The 13848-nt window shown below is 50.5% G+C and overlaps 1 protein-coding gene across 1 annotated transcript in view; it reads left to right on the top strand.

Annotated features, from left to right (window-relative positions):
- Positions 1–13848, top strand: part of SDK1 (sidekick cell adhesion molecule 1) — a 905178-nt gene that overhangs the window by 768785 nt on the left and 122545 nt on the right. Inside the window, exon 23 of the mRNA XM_020281544.2 lies at positions 12184–12293. Coding sequence (XP_020137133.2) covers positions 12184–12293 — 110 coding nt within the window. The remainder of the gene's footprint in view (positions 1–12183; positions 12294–13848) is intronic.

Here is a 13848-nt window from a genome sequence, read left to right on the forward strand (position 1 = left end):
TTTGTTTCATTTTTCTGTTTGCTGACGCACTCGCCTGGGAGGACATCATCCAGGATCTATGGGGCTTTCTGTTTCCCTAACATGCCCTTGATCCAAAGCCTTTTGCAATAAATTTCTCCTAGAGGTGACTTCTAGGGAAAATGTTGTCTCTGCAGATGAGCATGTCTGTTATACGTTCTCTTGTCAGAAGTGAAGCCCACACAACCCAGGGTAGCCCCCTTTTGCCTGAGCGGCCCAGGGGTTTTAAAGCCAAAGATGTTGCCCAAGACCACTCCCCTCTGCTCCCGTGCACTGGAAGTGCTCTGCCCACCCCTCATCCAGGCCCTGCGTGCTCACATGTGCTGTGCTCCGGTGTGCTGGACGCTGCCGCCTCAGAGACGAGTGAAAAGCAGCCCCTGCCTCCGAGGCACTCGGGAAAATCCAGACAGGAGAGCTCACGGCAGTGGCTCTGCCTCAGGGAAGTGAAGGGCGCAGGTCTGAGGTTTCATGCCTGAAGACCTTGTGACAATGGGAGATGTGGACAATGGGGAGCTGTCCTGAAATGTTGCTCTAACGTGTCCACTTTCCTGTGTATGTATTTTCTTTAATTTTTTTTCTCCCTTCGAGAGCCCGTAGGAGTGGTAAGGATAGCAAATGGGGCAATGTTGGGGTTCGGAAACGCCCAGGGCTCCGTGGAATACCATGCTCAGATGCCCTCTCTTTGCCACCTGTATTTCCCTAGTTCCATCTGCTTTCTGAGTGGAACACTGGGGCATCGTGAACCTTCTCTAAGCCTCAGTCTCTTTATCCTAAAACTAGGAAACTAGTATTGCATTTAAAGCTTTAGCCTGGGACCGGCACATATTAGGCACTTCATAAATGGAAGTTCATAGTTAAAATAATAAAGTCAAGGCAAGCAAGCCTTTGGCCTCCAAGAAGGCTGCTTGAGATGCTGTGAGCTTTGGAGGAAAGAGTATGTTCTGGGGCTTAGCCCTGAGCTCACTCCTGGAGAGAGACCTGTGGACAGAGTGCCGGCTAAGCCCCAGGAAACACCCAGAACAGCAAGACCCAGCTGGCCGGCGTCTTGGTGCAGGGCCCACCAGACATGATCAGTGCCAGCAGGAGCTGAGAATGGGAAGCAAGGTGCACTGATGTCTCCGTAGTCAGAGAACCAGGTGGCTGGGTCCCCAGTGAGTAGAAGAATTTGTGGAGACTCAAGCTGATGGTACTTCCGGTGCATTCAGACAGAACCACAAAATCCCGCAGCTTGAAAAATATCAAATGTAGCAATCTCCTGTCTCCTTTTCCTGGTAGAAATTAACTTCAAAAATAGCCAGGGGCTTCCCAACCAACTTTACCTGCCTAGAAGGCAAGGCCGGCCCATCTCTGCAGAAGGATCTGCCTGCTCCTGCCCCAGCATGCCTCGAGGCATGCACAGAACCAGCAGCACAGCCTGGACTGGCTGTAAATGGGGCGTCACCTGGTCTGTGAGGCAGACCACTCCAGCAGGGCCAAGGGGCTCCACATTGCTCCATTTTGTCTGCATTTATCTGCTAGGTGGTTATTGTCTTTGTCCTCCCAGGAACACAGCTTGGTGAGAGCAAGGACCTTGTTTATCCAGTATGGGCTCTCGCCTGGGCACCTAGAACAGGCCTGATGCATAGAAGGAAGGTTTGGGAAATGCCCTTGAGTATGTGGGTGGGGCACTACACAAATGCCAGTGGGATCAGAGACAGCCCAGCCTGCTGAAGGCGGAGTTCCCATCCTTTAAAAGCAGGCTCTTTGTTTTACTTAACTGTCCACTTGGCTACCTATCATCTCCGAAGGGGGAAGGAAATTCTAGTGTGTTCTGTCTTCTTCAGGCTCATCAGCCAAGTGTTTTTATCTCATCACTCCAACTTCACTGGAGTTGAGGATTTCTAATCACTAATGTTATATCTCCCCCTTTCCTCATTACGGGTGGACTTGAGGGCTGTTTGTGGCCTTTTTGATAAATATCTGTCAGCATTTGGATTGTAATAAACCCTGGCTATAGTTGAATTTCTTTTTCATAATAGGAAGAAAAAGAGTGACATTATTTTTGAACAGCCTGTCGCGTATGCATAGGAGAGCTGCCATCGGCTCTAATGGCTCCTTCAATAATAATGCGGTCATCTGGGTAAATTTGCCGAGACGGGCTTTGTCTTTTGTTCTTGTGTAATGTCTCTGCCTAGGCATTTAGGTACCGTGGAGACAGGTGACAATGAAATACACACTCAGAAATTCCAAATGTTTATTGGTTGTTTGATTGTCCATAATAACACCCTTAGAATGAATTTTCCCTCTTATTTCTCGGCCAGCATAGGAAATCTGTACCCGATGAACAGTTGAAAGTGGCTTTTTTGTTCATTAGTCTATCAGATCCGTTTACGTCCTATAATGGGACTTTTAGAACGACCACAGGAGAAGAAAATGCTGCAACATAAGTGACAACTCCAGCAAACTGAAGGAAGTGTTTTACTACAAATGTCATTTTCGAGAAATAGAGGTTAACGTATATATAAATCACAACTGTCAAACCAAATTAAATTTTATGTGAGTAATATTTTCCTGTTCTGTTTGAGGACCGCTCTGTGCTGTAATTGTTTTGTCCTAATTCTCTCATCGGATTTTTAGATTTGCCTGTATGTTTCATTTTGCCAGTCATTAGGTTTTATATTTGTTTCATTCGTTCATCCATTCATCCAGCAAACATTTATTAAGCACCTACTGTTTTATAGGTTTCATTGTTTCAGGTATCATGCTATATACTAAATTATTAAGGTGAAAACTTTTTACTTTCTCCCTCCAGGAACTCATAATTTTTGTGGAGTGAATACAGGAAGGAGGATTGAGAGGTGGTCTGATGTTTGGTACAAATGAGACTTAAAGAATTGTCATAATGAATTGTTGCTAAGAAATTATGGGAGAGCAAGTGAGTGAGGAAGGTAATCAAGGAAGGCTCCAGGCAGGAGGTGAAATTTTTAAGGTGGGTCTTGAAGGATAAACAGGAGGACATTCCAAGTGGGGAGAATAGAGAAATGAAGGCTTAGAGTTAGGAAATGCACAGCACCTATTGTTTTAAAGTGTAAAGTTTTTATTCAGGTATGGTGAGGCCAACAGATCAGGAGCCAAATGGTATTGAAGAGACAGCTCATTACTCACAGATCCCAAGAGGAAGGGGCACCGCACACCAGGGGGCATATGTGGAGTGGGGGGTCCTGGGGCAGGAGCCTTTGTTGTGGCTTCTGAGGGAAGAAATGGGCAAGGCAGGTGAGAAAGGCTTAGCATTGGTCTCTGTCCCTCCTTCACGGCTGTCCCTAGCTGTGTGGCACCTGGCCCTGGGTGATTAGGACAGGGCATGGTGGCCTGGAGTGTGAGAGCCACCAGAGGAGCTGGCAGATAGATGGGCTTCAGATATGGAAATTGCCCCCACAGGTGAGTTGTTTGCTGTCTCAGAGTTGGCTAACCTGGGAGGGGTGGTCGCAGCAAGGCCCACCAAGCACAGCACCAGGGAGATGTGGCTGATGCACCAGCAGAGAAGGCCCAGTGGCCACATAGGAGGGCACGTGTGAGCAGGACGTGACAGGCAAGCCTGGGGGCAAGCAGAGCCTGCGTGGAAGGCCTCAAGCACTGTGCTCAGAGCTGGCTCATTTCTGCCTGAAAACACCCGGGAGAAACTGCAGCTCTGGTCACCAACCAGGATGCCACGTACCAGAGTCTTCCTGGCTGTCCGCTCCCCTGGTCCCATCTGGGTCTCCTAATAGCCCTTTGAGGTCACCTTTGTTGTCCTTCCTGTACAGACAAGGCCAAGGCATTGAGCATTTCGTGGGCACCAGCCCGGCCTGGTTTCCTGGCCTGGTGTGTTCGGCTGTGGAGCCAAAGCCACTCCCCTGGGTCCCCTTCATGCATGACAGAGCACGAAATCCTACCGTGGGGCACAGGGGACATTGGCATCCCATTGTCCTTGACTGGGGTTGTGTCTAATGGGAGAGACAGGACAGACACAACACATGTGACAGGCACAGAGGAAGCCAGTGCATGCGAGAGATGAACAGGAGCTGGGAGCCAAGAAGGCCTGGGGAGGCCGCAGGGGTGGGACTGCTCCCAGGCTGCATGGTGCATGGGGTTTGCAGTGCAGGGGTAGCTGTGGGGGTCAGAGGTGACCCTGGGAGAAGCCTTTTCCTGGGGTGGGCCTTTGGAAGAACAGGTTCTATGAGGGCAGCATGGGGTGGGGGTGGGAAGGCAATTTCAGGGGGCCACGTTTGGGTAATGCGAACAAATGGGCCAGACTGGAAGGAGCACAGGGGAGATAAGGCAGGTGCTGTGGGCTGCGTATCTGGACCCCCAGGTCCCTGCATTGAAACCCCCAGCCCCAAGGTGATGGTGTTACGTCAGAGGGGGGATTAGGGCCCTCAAGAAAGGAACCCCAGACAGTGCCCTCGCTCCCCTGCTTCCTGGAAACTGGCCCTGGTTGGACTTCCAGCTTCCAGAACTGCAAGAAAATTAGCTGCTGCTGTTTGTGAGCTACCCAGTCTGGGAGCTTTGTCACAGCAGCCTGACAAGGAATGTTGGAAGACAATGGTGGAGGTTGGATTGGATGCGACTGCAGGCAGCACGGGCCAGCCAAGGAGGCTGGACTCAACTCTGCGGACAGTGAGTGCCGTGCACCGCAGCTTGGGTCAGAGAGAGAAACCACGTGCTGTCTGAATTTTCTGGGACTCTAGAGTCCCTCCTCGGCCTGGCCCTCACTATGGCTATGAGCACTGAGCCCAGGACATCCTGAGATCCGCACTGCAGGGCCCTCCTCGGGCTGCACCACCTCAGGGACGGAGTCCTGGGCATAGATACATGATGAATCACCGTGGAACCTGCAGTTTTCAAACTGCCCGTCTGCCTTGCCTGTGTCAGTGGCCACTGCATGGACCTGGGAGACCAACAGCTGGGCAGACCTGACCCTCTGGTTTGTCCTAAAGTAGCAAGGATGACTGCGTTCTTTTTAAAATTCACTGAGCTAGATTGTCAAAATAGTTCAAGCAAGAAGTCAGGAGCTGCTAACCCAGAGTCCTGCCACTGAGACTGAGCAAGCGTGGGAGTGGCGTGGAGCCCTCCCCACGCAGCAGCTGCGCTCACCAGGGCGGAGAGAGAAGCAACATCGACCCGGGATACTGGGGGGACAGTGGAGAGGACTGTGCTGTCGGGACCAGACATGTGGCCTCCAGCGGCACAGCTGTCTTGGAAGGAAAAAGACGTGTTCTGGCTGCATTGTGGAGTTTCGGGTGCTAGTGCAGAGATGTCTAGAACCAGGAAATGTCCACCCTGTGGTCAGCAGGAAGGCAGACCGCGGACGGAGACCTGAATGTCCCTGTGGAGGGACAGGAAAAGCCACATGGAAGGAGGCCGTTGCCGAGGGGGCAAGGGCAGACTTGGGGGGAAACTTTATTTTAGGGTTGCTGGGGACAGAGGAGGAGCCAGAGAAGAACAGTCGGGTGCACAGGAGAAGCAGAGAAGCTGCCTCAGAAGAGCCGGAAGAGCAGAGCTGAGCATGGAAGGAACGTGGTCAGAAACCCAGATGGTCATTTCTCAGCCCTTCTGCTTCTGCAGACAGAAAGAATATTTAGAAACTACCTGGAAAGACAGTACAAGGGAGGGAAGGGCTGGTGTGAGACTCTTTGGAAGCACGAAACCTCCTCCGGAGCTGAGACAGATCAAGAGCTGAGAAAGATCCGCTCAGCAACCCTCAGGTTCAGAGACTCGTGGGTTTGGGGGGAACTGGACTTTGGGCCTCCTGCAGGCCTCAGGGCCCTTCTGTTTGTGCTACGAACACTTTTGCCAGAAGCCCCCATCTGTCCCTCTGCCTCTGCCCCCTCCAGCTGCCTCCTTTGGGGAAGCCGCATTTGGCTGTGGCACACGGGAACGCGGCTCAGAACAAGAGGGTACTCGGTGTCTGCGCATGTTGCTAGACGTGCAGGTTTTCCTGCTGACACCAGAGTTTCAGCCAAGCGGGGTGCACTTGGCTTGGCAACTTTCCATGAAAGGAGTTTTGGAGCGTCTGTTTCTTCCTCTTCTTAGCTCAGGATGAAAGGAGAGCTGCTTCCTCGCCCTGCGTCCCCACTCGCAGCTGCCGCTCTGTGTGCTTCCTCCCCATTTGCAGCATTACCTTTTGGATGAGGTTAATGACTGTCCTCTAAGTGGCCATTGACCCCTGGCCTCTGGGTGCTGAGCTCATCATGGCCACGGAGCCTCCTGGCGGGAGTGTTCGAGGCCCTGCCCAGTCCACCCAGTCTCCACCAGACTTCCCGGAGGCTGGACCTGGTGCACACAGAGCGCCCAGCAGACAAACAGGCCCAGCCCACTGGCTGCTGGCGCCAAACACGGGCCAGGCGAGGAGTGGGCAGGCAGGGGCCTCTAGGTGGGGCGTGGTGGGGCAGCAGCGGCTCCAGTGGCGTTGGCAGACAGCGTGCTGTTAATGGGCCTAGAGAGCTGCTCCCTGCGAAGTGGCATTTCAGATGTGTGGCATTTCTGCTTTTGTAATAAGTATTGTGAAGTGCTGTTTGTTAGCTTTAAAAGAAGAAGTTAAAAAAAAGAAAGAAAGAAAGAAAAGCCCTTCAAAATCCCAGCTTCCCCATGGAGCTTTGATTTGTTTTATCTGTAAAGAATTCTGCCTCACTCCATGACCAGCACATTGTCAGTGAGCAGCCGGTTCCGTCTCGAACACTCTGTCATGATGGCCTTGAAATCTGACTGGAGAGCCAGAGGAGCCCAGCGAGGGTTAAAGAACTCCTGTTCCTCACTGAAAAGAATCCTGGTCTCTTTGGATCAAAATGTAAACCTTTTATTATACAAATTTAAGTTTTACCCCCAGAGGGCTATAAGTAAAGTTACATTTTTGGTAATAATTTGCATTTGGAGCATGTAAAACAACCCATTTTGTATACTGATTTTCAAATCACTCACACGTTCATTTGTATATCTGTTCGTGTGTTAGACAGGGCTGAGCACCAAATTTAGGCTAGAGGCTGGCAGAGATGCAGGAGATATAGGGCTGAGTCAGACCCTGTACATGCTTCAGGAGCGGTCTGCAGGCAGGCAGTAGTGACAGCACCACATGGCAAGATGGCTCAGAAATGGAGGAGAAGGAGCACTGTGTGCGTTTGGTGGTATGCTGGAGCAGGGGTTGGCAAACTTTTTCTGAAAAGAGCCAGATAGTAAGTACTTTAGGCTTTGGGGCCAGATGGTCTGTAACAACCATGCTGCTCTGTTGTGGAAGCATGAAAGTAGCCAGCAGCAATGCCTAAGTCAAGGGCTGTGTTCCAATAAAACTTTATTTACAAAAACAGGAAGTGGGCCACATTTGGCCCAAGGGCCTGAGTTTGCTGATGGTGGTACCTCATTGAATAAGCCTGCATAAGTGTCATCTGCCATAAGGGATATCATTGTGTTTGACTTACTGTTTGTTGGTTTGGCCCAGATGCTGTGAAGTTAGATGCTAGAATATCTTGTGGAAGATTGAAAGTTGCAAAGCCAGAGGTTATGATTGTGTTGTTCTTATAACCAGTTTTATTTCTAGCTTTTAAACCTATTTAAGCATTCCTTCTTTCATTGACTCTACAATACTTTGACTCTTATATTCTCCTCTGAACCAGTTTTATTATCCTACTGGTTTCCCTCATTAACAAGCAAAATGAATCTTTGACACTCACTGTGTGTTTGCATGAGTCATGTTTTTAAACAAATGCTTTGTCCAATAAGGTCAACATTGTATCTGGTATGTAGAAGATGCTATGGGGGCACAGAATGAGGATGTCAGGTTCCAACACCCCGGTTGGGGGAGGAGCAAAGGGGGATGTTGTTCCTGAGGTTTCCTGAAGGCCCAGATGCTTTCTGGATTCCGGAGAAGGTTGCCAGTTCCACAGAGAAGGGGCATATGGAGCAGACACACGCTGAGAGAGGAGAGTATGTGTGAGGGTGCAGGTGTTCGAGACTGCCTGCTGCCTTCAGGTAATGGCACACTGGGGTTGGGAGGAAACATGCAGGTGGAGCCAGGTGGGGACACATGACACCACCTCGGCTCTCCAGTGATTGGCACCTGTTCAAATCACATCTTTCAAAAAGGGAGGCCCAGAGTTGGATGGGAAGGGCAGGGAAGTTTGACTTTGGCTGTCAGCCTCAGTCCTTCTCTGTTGTCATCTTCCACTGGGTTCCAGCCCTGGAACTGGGTTATACTCAGTAAAACAAAAGCCCCACAGTTACCGGATGTTCCCTTCTTAGGGGCAGTTTAGGGGTCACCTATTAGAGAATGGCAGTGGGGCCTTGGGAACCTGCAAGGGAAGCCTCTCTCCTCAGAGCCGCTCCTATGCAGGGGGAGGATTTATTTCCTGCTGGCCCCTCAGGTCCTAGCTGTGCAACGGTTTCCCAAGACCTCGGCTGGTGGCGCTGCAGGCCTGGGGGTATGAGAGGAAGGGTGAGCATGGTCACCTCTTGGTGCACTTGTTTCTCACCCTCCTGCTCCTGCAGTGCCCACAAGGCTTCTCTTTCATCTGGGCAGTGTCTCAAGTCTTACCAGGTCCCTTCCATTCCTCTTGGTCCTGTGGGTTCAATGGCCTTGAATCCCAGCCACTGCCCTGACACTACCCACCCTGGAGTAGCCGCTGTGGACACGGGCATGTCCCACACTCAGTGCCTGGACAGGCCAAAGGTGTCCACAGGGCCAGGGAGCCGCCAGGCAGACACATTCATACAAGCCGGCACCAAGGCAAGAGCAGGACGGCAGGACGTGAGGCAGAACCCCTGACTGCAGGACCCAGTGTCCCTCAGCCTTGTTTATTTTTCCCTCAGGGACCTCAAAACACTCATCCAGGGTGGGGGACAGACAAAAGGAAAAAGAAAGGAGGCTCTTTGTGAAAGTGAATGAGTGTCCGCATTTCCGCCTTGGGGAATAAATGGAACCGCCACGTGTGTGGGGCAGATCGGGCAAGGAGGTGGGAGGTCTCCCGCCAGCCCCTCGCTGAGCCGTGCACAGCACCCCTGACTGCTGGCTCTGTCCTTAGCTCTTAAACGTGGAATTGAGTGATCAATAAAAGGTCTCGAGTTGACTGGCCTAAACTTCAAGTCATCTCTTTTTCTTTCTTCTTTCCTTCCTTTTTTGTAAACTTATCCACAAAATAGCCCAGCACTTTGGTTTAGCATCCAGAGGATTCATTTCACTAAGAGGTGCCTATCCAAGGCACCTCGGACTCTGAACCTCTGAACCGTGCTGTGGGGCCCGCATTCTACACTCAGTAAAATTCAGCCAAATTTGGTAGAATTCTGACTTGAAGGAATTCATAAATTTCATTAGCAATTAATCAAAAGGTAAGATGTGAGCTGGGAAAACGAAGGGCTCAGCACACCGCCCCAGCCTCTGTCCCAGCCGCCGGCCATCTCTGCTTCCCTCCCCAGGGAGCCTGAGCCACTGTGCGTCCTCACCCCACACCCCACACCCCACACCCTGCTGCTCTGTGTGTTTTCGCTCCATCTGGAGGCCTCGAAGGCACTGTGGGCTGTGCTGGGCTGTGACCTTGAACAAGTCACTCTTTTCTGGGCCTCGGCTTCCTCTAGTGGACAATGGGCTGGGTGAATTCTTGCAGCTCTGTGTCTTATCTGTTAGCTCTCTCCTCCACTGATTGCAGATAAACAGCGAGCATCTCCCCCACGCTAAACACCGTGCCGGGGCGGGGCTTTCTGGTGGACATTGGAGAGCTCCCTGTGATCCCCACGTACCCCAGCTCATCCTCCGTTTGCTCACCGGGGTTGGGTGGCTCCAGGCCACATTCTGCGTGGGCCAGTCTCCTGGTCCTTCCCTCCTCACAGACACGATGAAGAAGGCAGGCAACAGCTGTGGGCCCCCTGGACAGGGCCTGGTCCTGTCTGGTTCTAGAGCTTGTCCCCGCTGGTTAGTGTAGACCCTTCCCTTCTCTAGGAGTAGTATTCTGCCTACCCTTAATCTATCCACTAAGCCTTGTTTTCTGTGTCTCTGAAGTGAGGACTGAGGACTTCAGTGGCTATCCTGGTGCTAAGAACTGGCCTGCTTTGGTGCCGGGGCACTGTCCCCCTTCCTCCTCCAGCTGTGCACACGGCAGGGTCTCTTCCTAATGACACTGCCCCGCTTTCAACTGCCTTGCTGCTTTGCTGACTTCTGGGCTACTCATTGTCTACTCTGACCTCCAGATCTTTTTTCACCCACTGTTTTGGCCAGGCATTCTACATCTTTATTTTAATGTTTCTTTTCCAAGTGAGGTGAAATTCACGTAACATAAAATTAACTGTTTAAAGTGTACAATTCACAAGTTAGTAGATTCACAATGTTGTTCAACCACCTCTATCTAGTTCCAAAACATTTTCATCCCCACAAAAGGAAGCCCCATACCCAGGAAGCAGTCACTCCCCACCCCTGCAATCACCAATCTGCATCCTGTCTCTACAGACTGACTACTCTGGTCATTTCGTAAGATGGAATCACAGTGTGTGCACTTGAGGGTCTGGCTTCTTCCGCTGTGCATCATGTTTTAAGGCTCATCCACGTGGTACCATGTGTTAGTACTTTATTCCTTTGTACAGCTGAATACTATTCCATCGTGTGGCTGGGCCACGGAGTGTGTATCCTTCATCCGTGGACCTTTGCCTCGTTCCCGTGTTTTGGCTGTTGTGCACAGTGTGCTATGAACATGTGTGTCCAGGTATCTATTAGAGCACCCATTCTAAATTCTTCAGGGTATACCTAGTAATGGACTTGCTGGGTCACGTGGTAACTTTTGGAGGAGCCACCCACTACTCTGATGCTTTTCACTTAGCGTACTAGAGTTCTGTGCTTCGCCTTTCACCATCTTTAGGAAGCCCCAACACCTGTGCTTACTCAGGCGCCGCCGCATCCTCTGCATCCAAGGTCGTTTTGGATTCTCACACCACCCTCCCGGGACTTGGCCACCTGCCAGTTGGTTTCCTCTGCAAACATAATGAGCACCTTTCCTATTCTGTCAGTTAAGCCAGTTATGAAGTGTGAACTGCTCAGGGCCTGTTAGCCTGATGCACTCTATGCTCACAGCCTGACTTCTCTGTGTGTCCCTGGGTCCTCCAGAGCCACACAGCCATGTGAGGCCCGAGTGCGCCTGTGGCGGGGATGTAGGATCTGCAGACCGGAGCGCCAGGGCTCTCCCGGCTGGCATGAGGCGGCGGGGTCTGCCCTGTGGCTCCCGTGCTGGGCGTTTTGTGTGGCATTGGCACAGGAGTAAGGGGTGTGGTCCCCTTGGCTCAGACAGATATAGAAGCCACAGTGGACACTCGGGTTTCAGCGACAGCAAAGGGCAAGGCAGAGTGACAGGTGGCTCGGGTCAGAGCAGGGGTCCGGGAAATGAAATAGCCCTGAGCAGGCCGACAGCGTGGTGCTCACAGAGGGAGCAAAGTCGGCAGGAGGCGGATCACTGGGCAGGACCTGAGGCCCGGAGGGGTAGAGCTGGGAGCTCAGAGGGCACCCAAAGGGTCCCCTATTAATAGACTTGGAAACGACAACGCTGTTTGAAGGGAAGGGTTCTCCCCAGTCAGCTCTGCTCTGAAGCGGTTCCTTTAAATCATAAAGGGACAGGGACTGCCGGATCTGACTCCCAGGGTGGAAGCTTGGTCCTTCTTTGTGTAAGGACCTTCCTCATGCCATGGGCCAGCAGTGGTGTCTTTGGGGCAGAAAGGGTCAAGGCAGAAGTGGGGAGAGACAGTCCTCCTGGGTCAGCATGTGGTGAGGACACCCAGCCTGTGTCCACAGCTCACACTGGGATCCTGGCCAAGTCCTTCTCTCTGAGCCTTTCCCTGAGGTCTCACCTGCCAAATGGGAGGAAGGACAAGGCAGGATTGGAAGTCCTCTCCGTCACTGCCAGTCTCTGAACCCTCAAGGCTTTGTTCCCAGAGGTCCCACTGTCCAGGTCCCACCTCCTGGGGCCCAGTTCTTGACCAAACCCACCAGACTTGATGGTGGCCATAGCAAGAGCCATATTTGCAAGGCACAGGAGGCAGGTGTGCAGGACTCAGTGCATCCTAGGTATGGGTTGCTGTGTGGTTCTGCCCAGCCCACCGCCCACTGGGCAGGGGAACGTGGTCCTTAGGGCAGCCTCAGGCCCTGCGGCACGTCCAGCAGTCTCAGGATCTCCCTTTCTGCAGGTTGGAGCCATCGGCGATGAGGAGGAATGGGTCACCCTCTATGAAGAGGAGAATGAGCCTGATGCCCAGACACTGGAAATCCCAAACCTCACACCTTACACTCACTACAGGTGAGCACAGCAGGTGATAAGCTGCCAGAGAAGGAAGTGTTGGCATCTCTAGCAGGTGGCTTCTGTCAGCAATAACAAAACCCAATTGAACACATGCAAATTAGAAGTTTCCAAGTAGCAATAACCATAAATCAAAGCCTTAAGGAGTAGGCGAGATACACAGTTGGTTATTATTCCAAGGGAGATTATACCCAGATGATAGATTAGCAATGTTATTTACATCAATACTAGCCGGCAAGTACCATATAGAAATGGCTCACTATTATATTAGGCTTAATAATCAAGAACCACAGGCAGCAGAAATGTGGCGCTTTTCTTCACAAAACTCCACAACCTCTTGGGACTGTTAACACGCTATGTGAAAACAAAGCTGATGTCCTGGGCATATCCTCCCGTTCCTTTCCAGGGCCCAGGAGCTGCTCGTCCCACTTATCAAGCACTTAACGTGCCATTTAACCTTTTGCTTCTTGATCCTGAGACTGATCAGGCCGTAAATCCTTGGCCTTAACAAAGGGTAGAGCGATCACGAGCCGTTAGCGACGTTACAGCTTCCCGTAAGGCCGTTGAGGGAGATGAAATTTCCAGTTATCACCAGATGTTGAGTTTGATAATGTCATTATTCTGCCAGGACGGATACATTTCACAAGATTGGGGTATGAAAGAATAAGAATTACTAATACAGGGAGTGAAAGGTGAAATTACATCTTTGTGAAGAACATTTTTTCATACAAAAACCAAAGTTAGCTTTAAAAAAAAAAAAACCTAATGAGAAATTGTTTAGCTTCTATTCATTTTAACATCCTTCCTAAGATGAGAGCAGACAAATCAAGGCACAATGCCCTGAGTTTTAAAGAAAAACGTTTAGCTTAAAATGAGCTGTTGGGATTCAACACTTACCATGTGAAATTAGCTGCAACTCTATAATTATTTCAAAGATCAGGAACTGCAATTAGAGATCAGTGTCCCTGTCTTAAATTCAGGCACGTTTAGGGAAACTATAATAAATATATGTGTGCATGTGTGCTTAGGATTTTTCTTGTATGTAAGTTCAATTCAAATAATTATATATAAATAAAGAGACAGAACTGAAAGTGTTACCATAGACTCTAAAGAACATCTAACTCCACCTCATTTCATAGCTAAACAGAAACAAGTCTGATTTGCTGAAGGTCTCACAGTTACTCAATGGATTAGAATCCAGGGTGTGGATTCTGGGGCCGTTGCTCTTCTCCTGAACCAACGCAGGGGTGCCCTTGGTCCTTAAAAAGGCATTGGACTTTCAGAACTGTCCCCCAATAGCCACATTCTGACACTCCAATTCTGTCAAATAGCTACTTGATCTTTGATCCCCTGATCAAAAAGTTGAATCAGCCAATGGCAACTGATGACATAGATTTCTGGCCATCTAACCCATCCAATTATATTTCACTTGGAAATTTAAAATTGTTGAGTTGCAATAGATTTACCATTCTTTGAAAGCTTTTAGGGAAAAGGGATATATATATATGTAATTTGCATTTGATGAAAGGGGTAGAAAGAGAATGTCCACAAGCAA

This window comes from Microcebus murinus, chromosome 19 (genome assembly GCF_040939455.1).
Source record: "Microcebus murinus isolate Inina chromosome 19, M.murinus_Inina_mat1.0, whole genome shotgun sequence".
NCBI classification, from domain to species: domain Eukaryota; kingdom Metazoa; phylum Chordata; class Mammalia; order Primates; family Cheirogaleidae; genus Microcebus; species Microcebus murinus.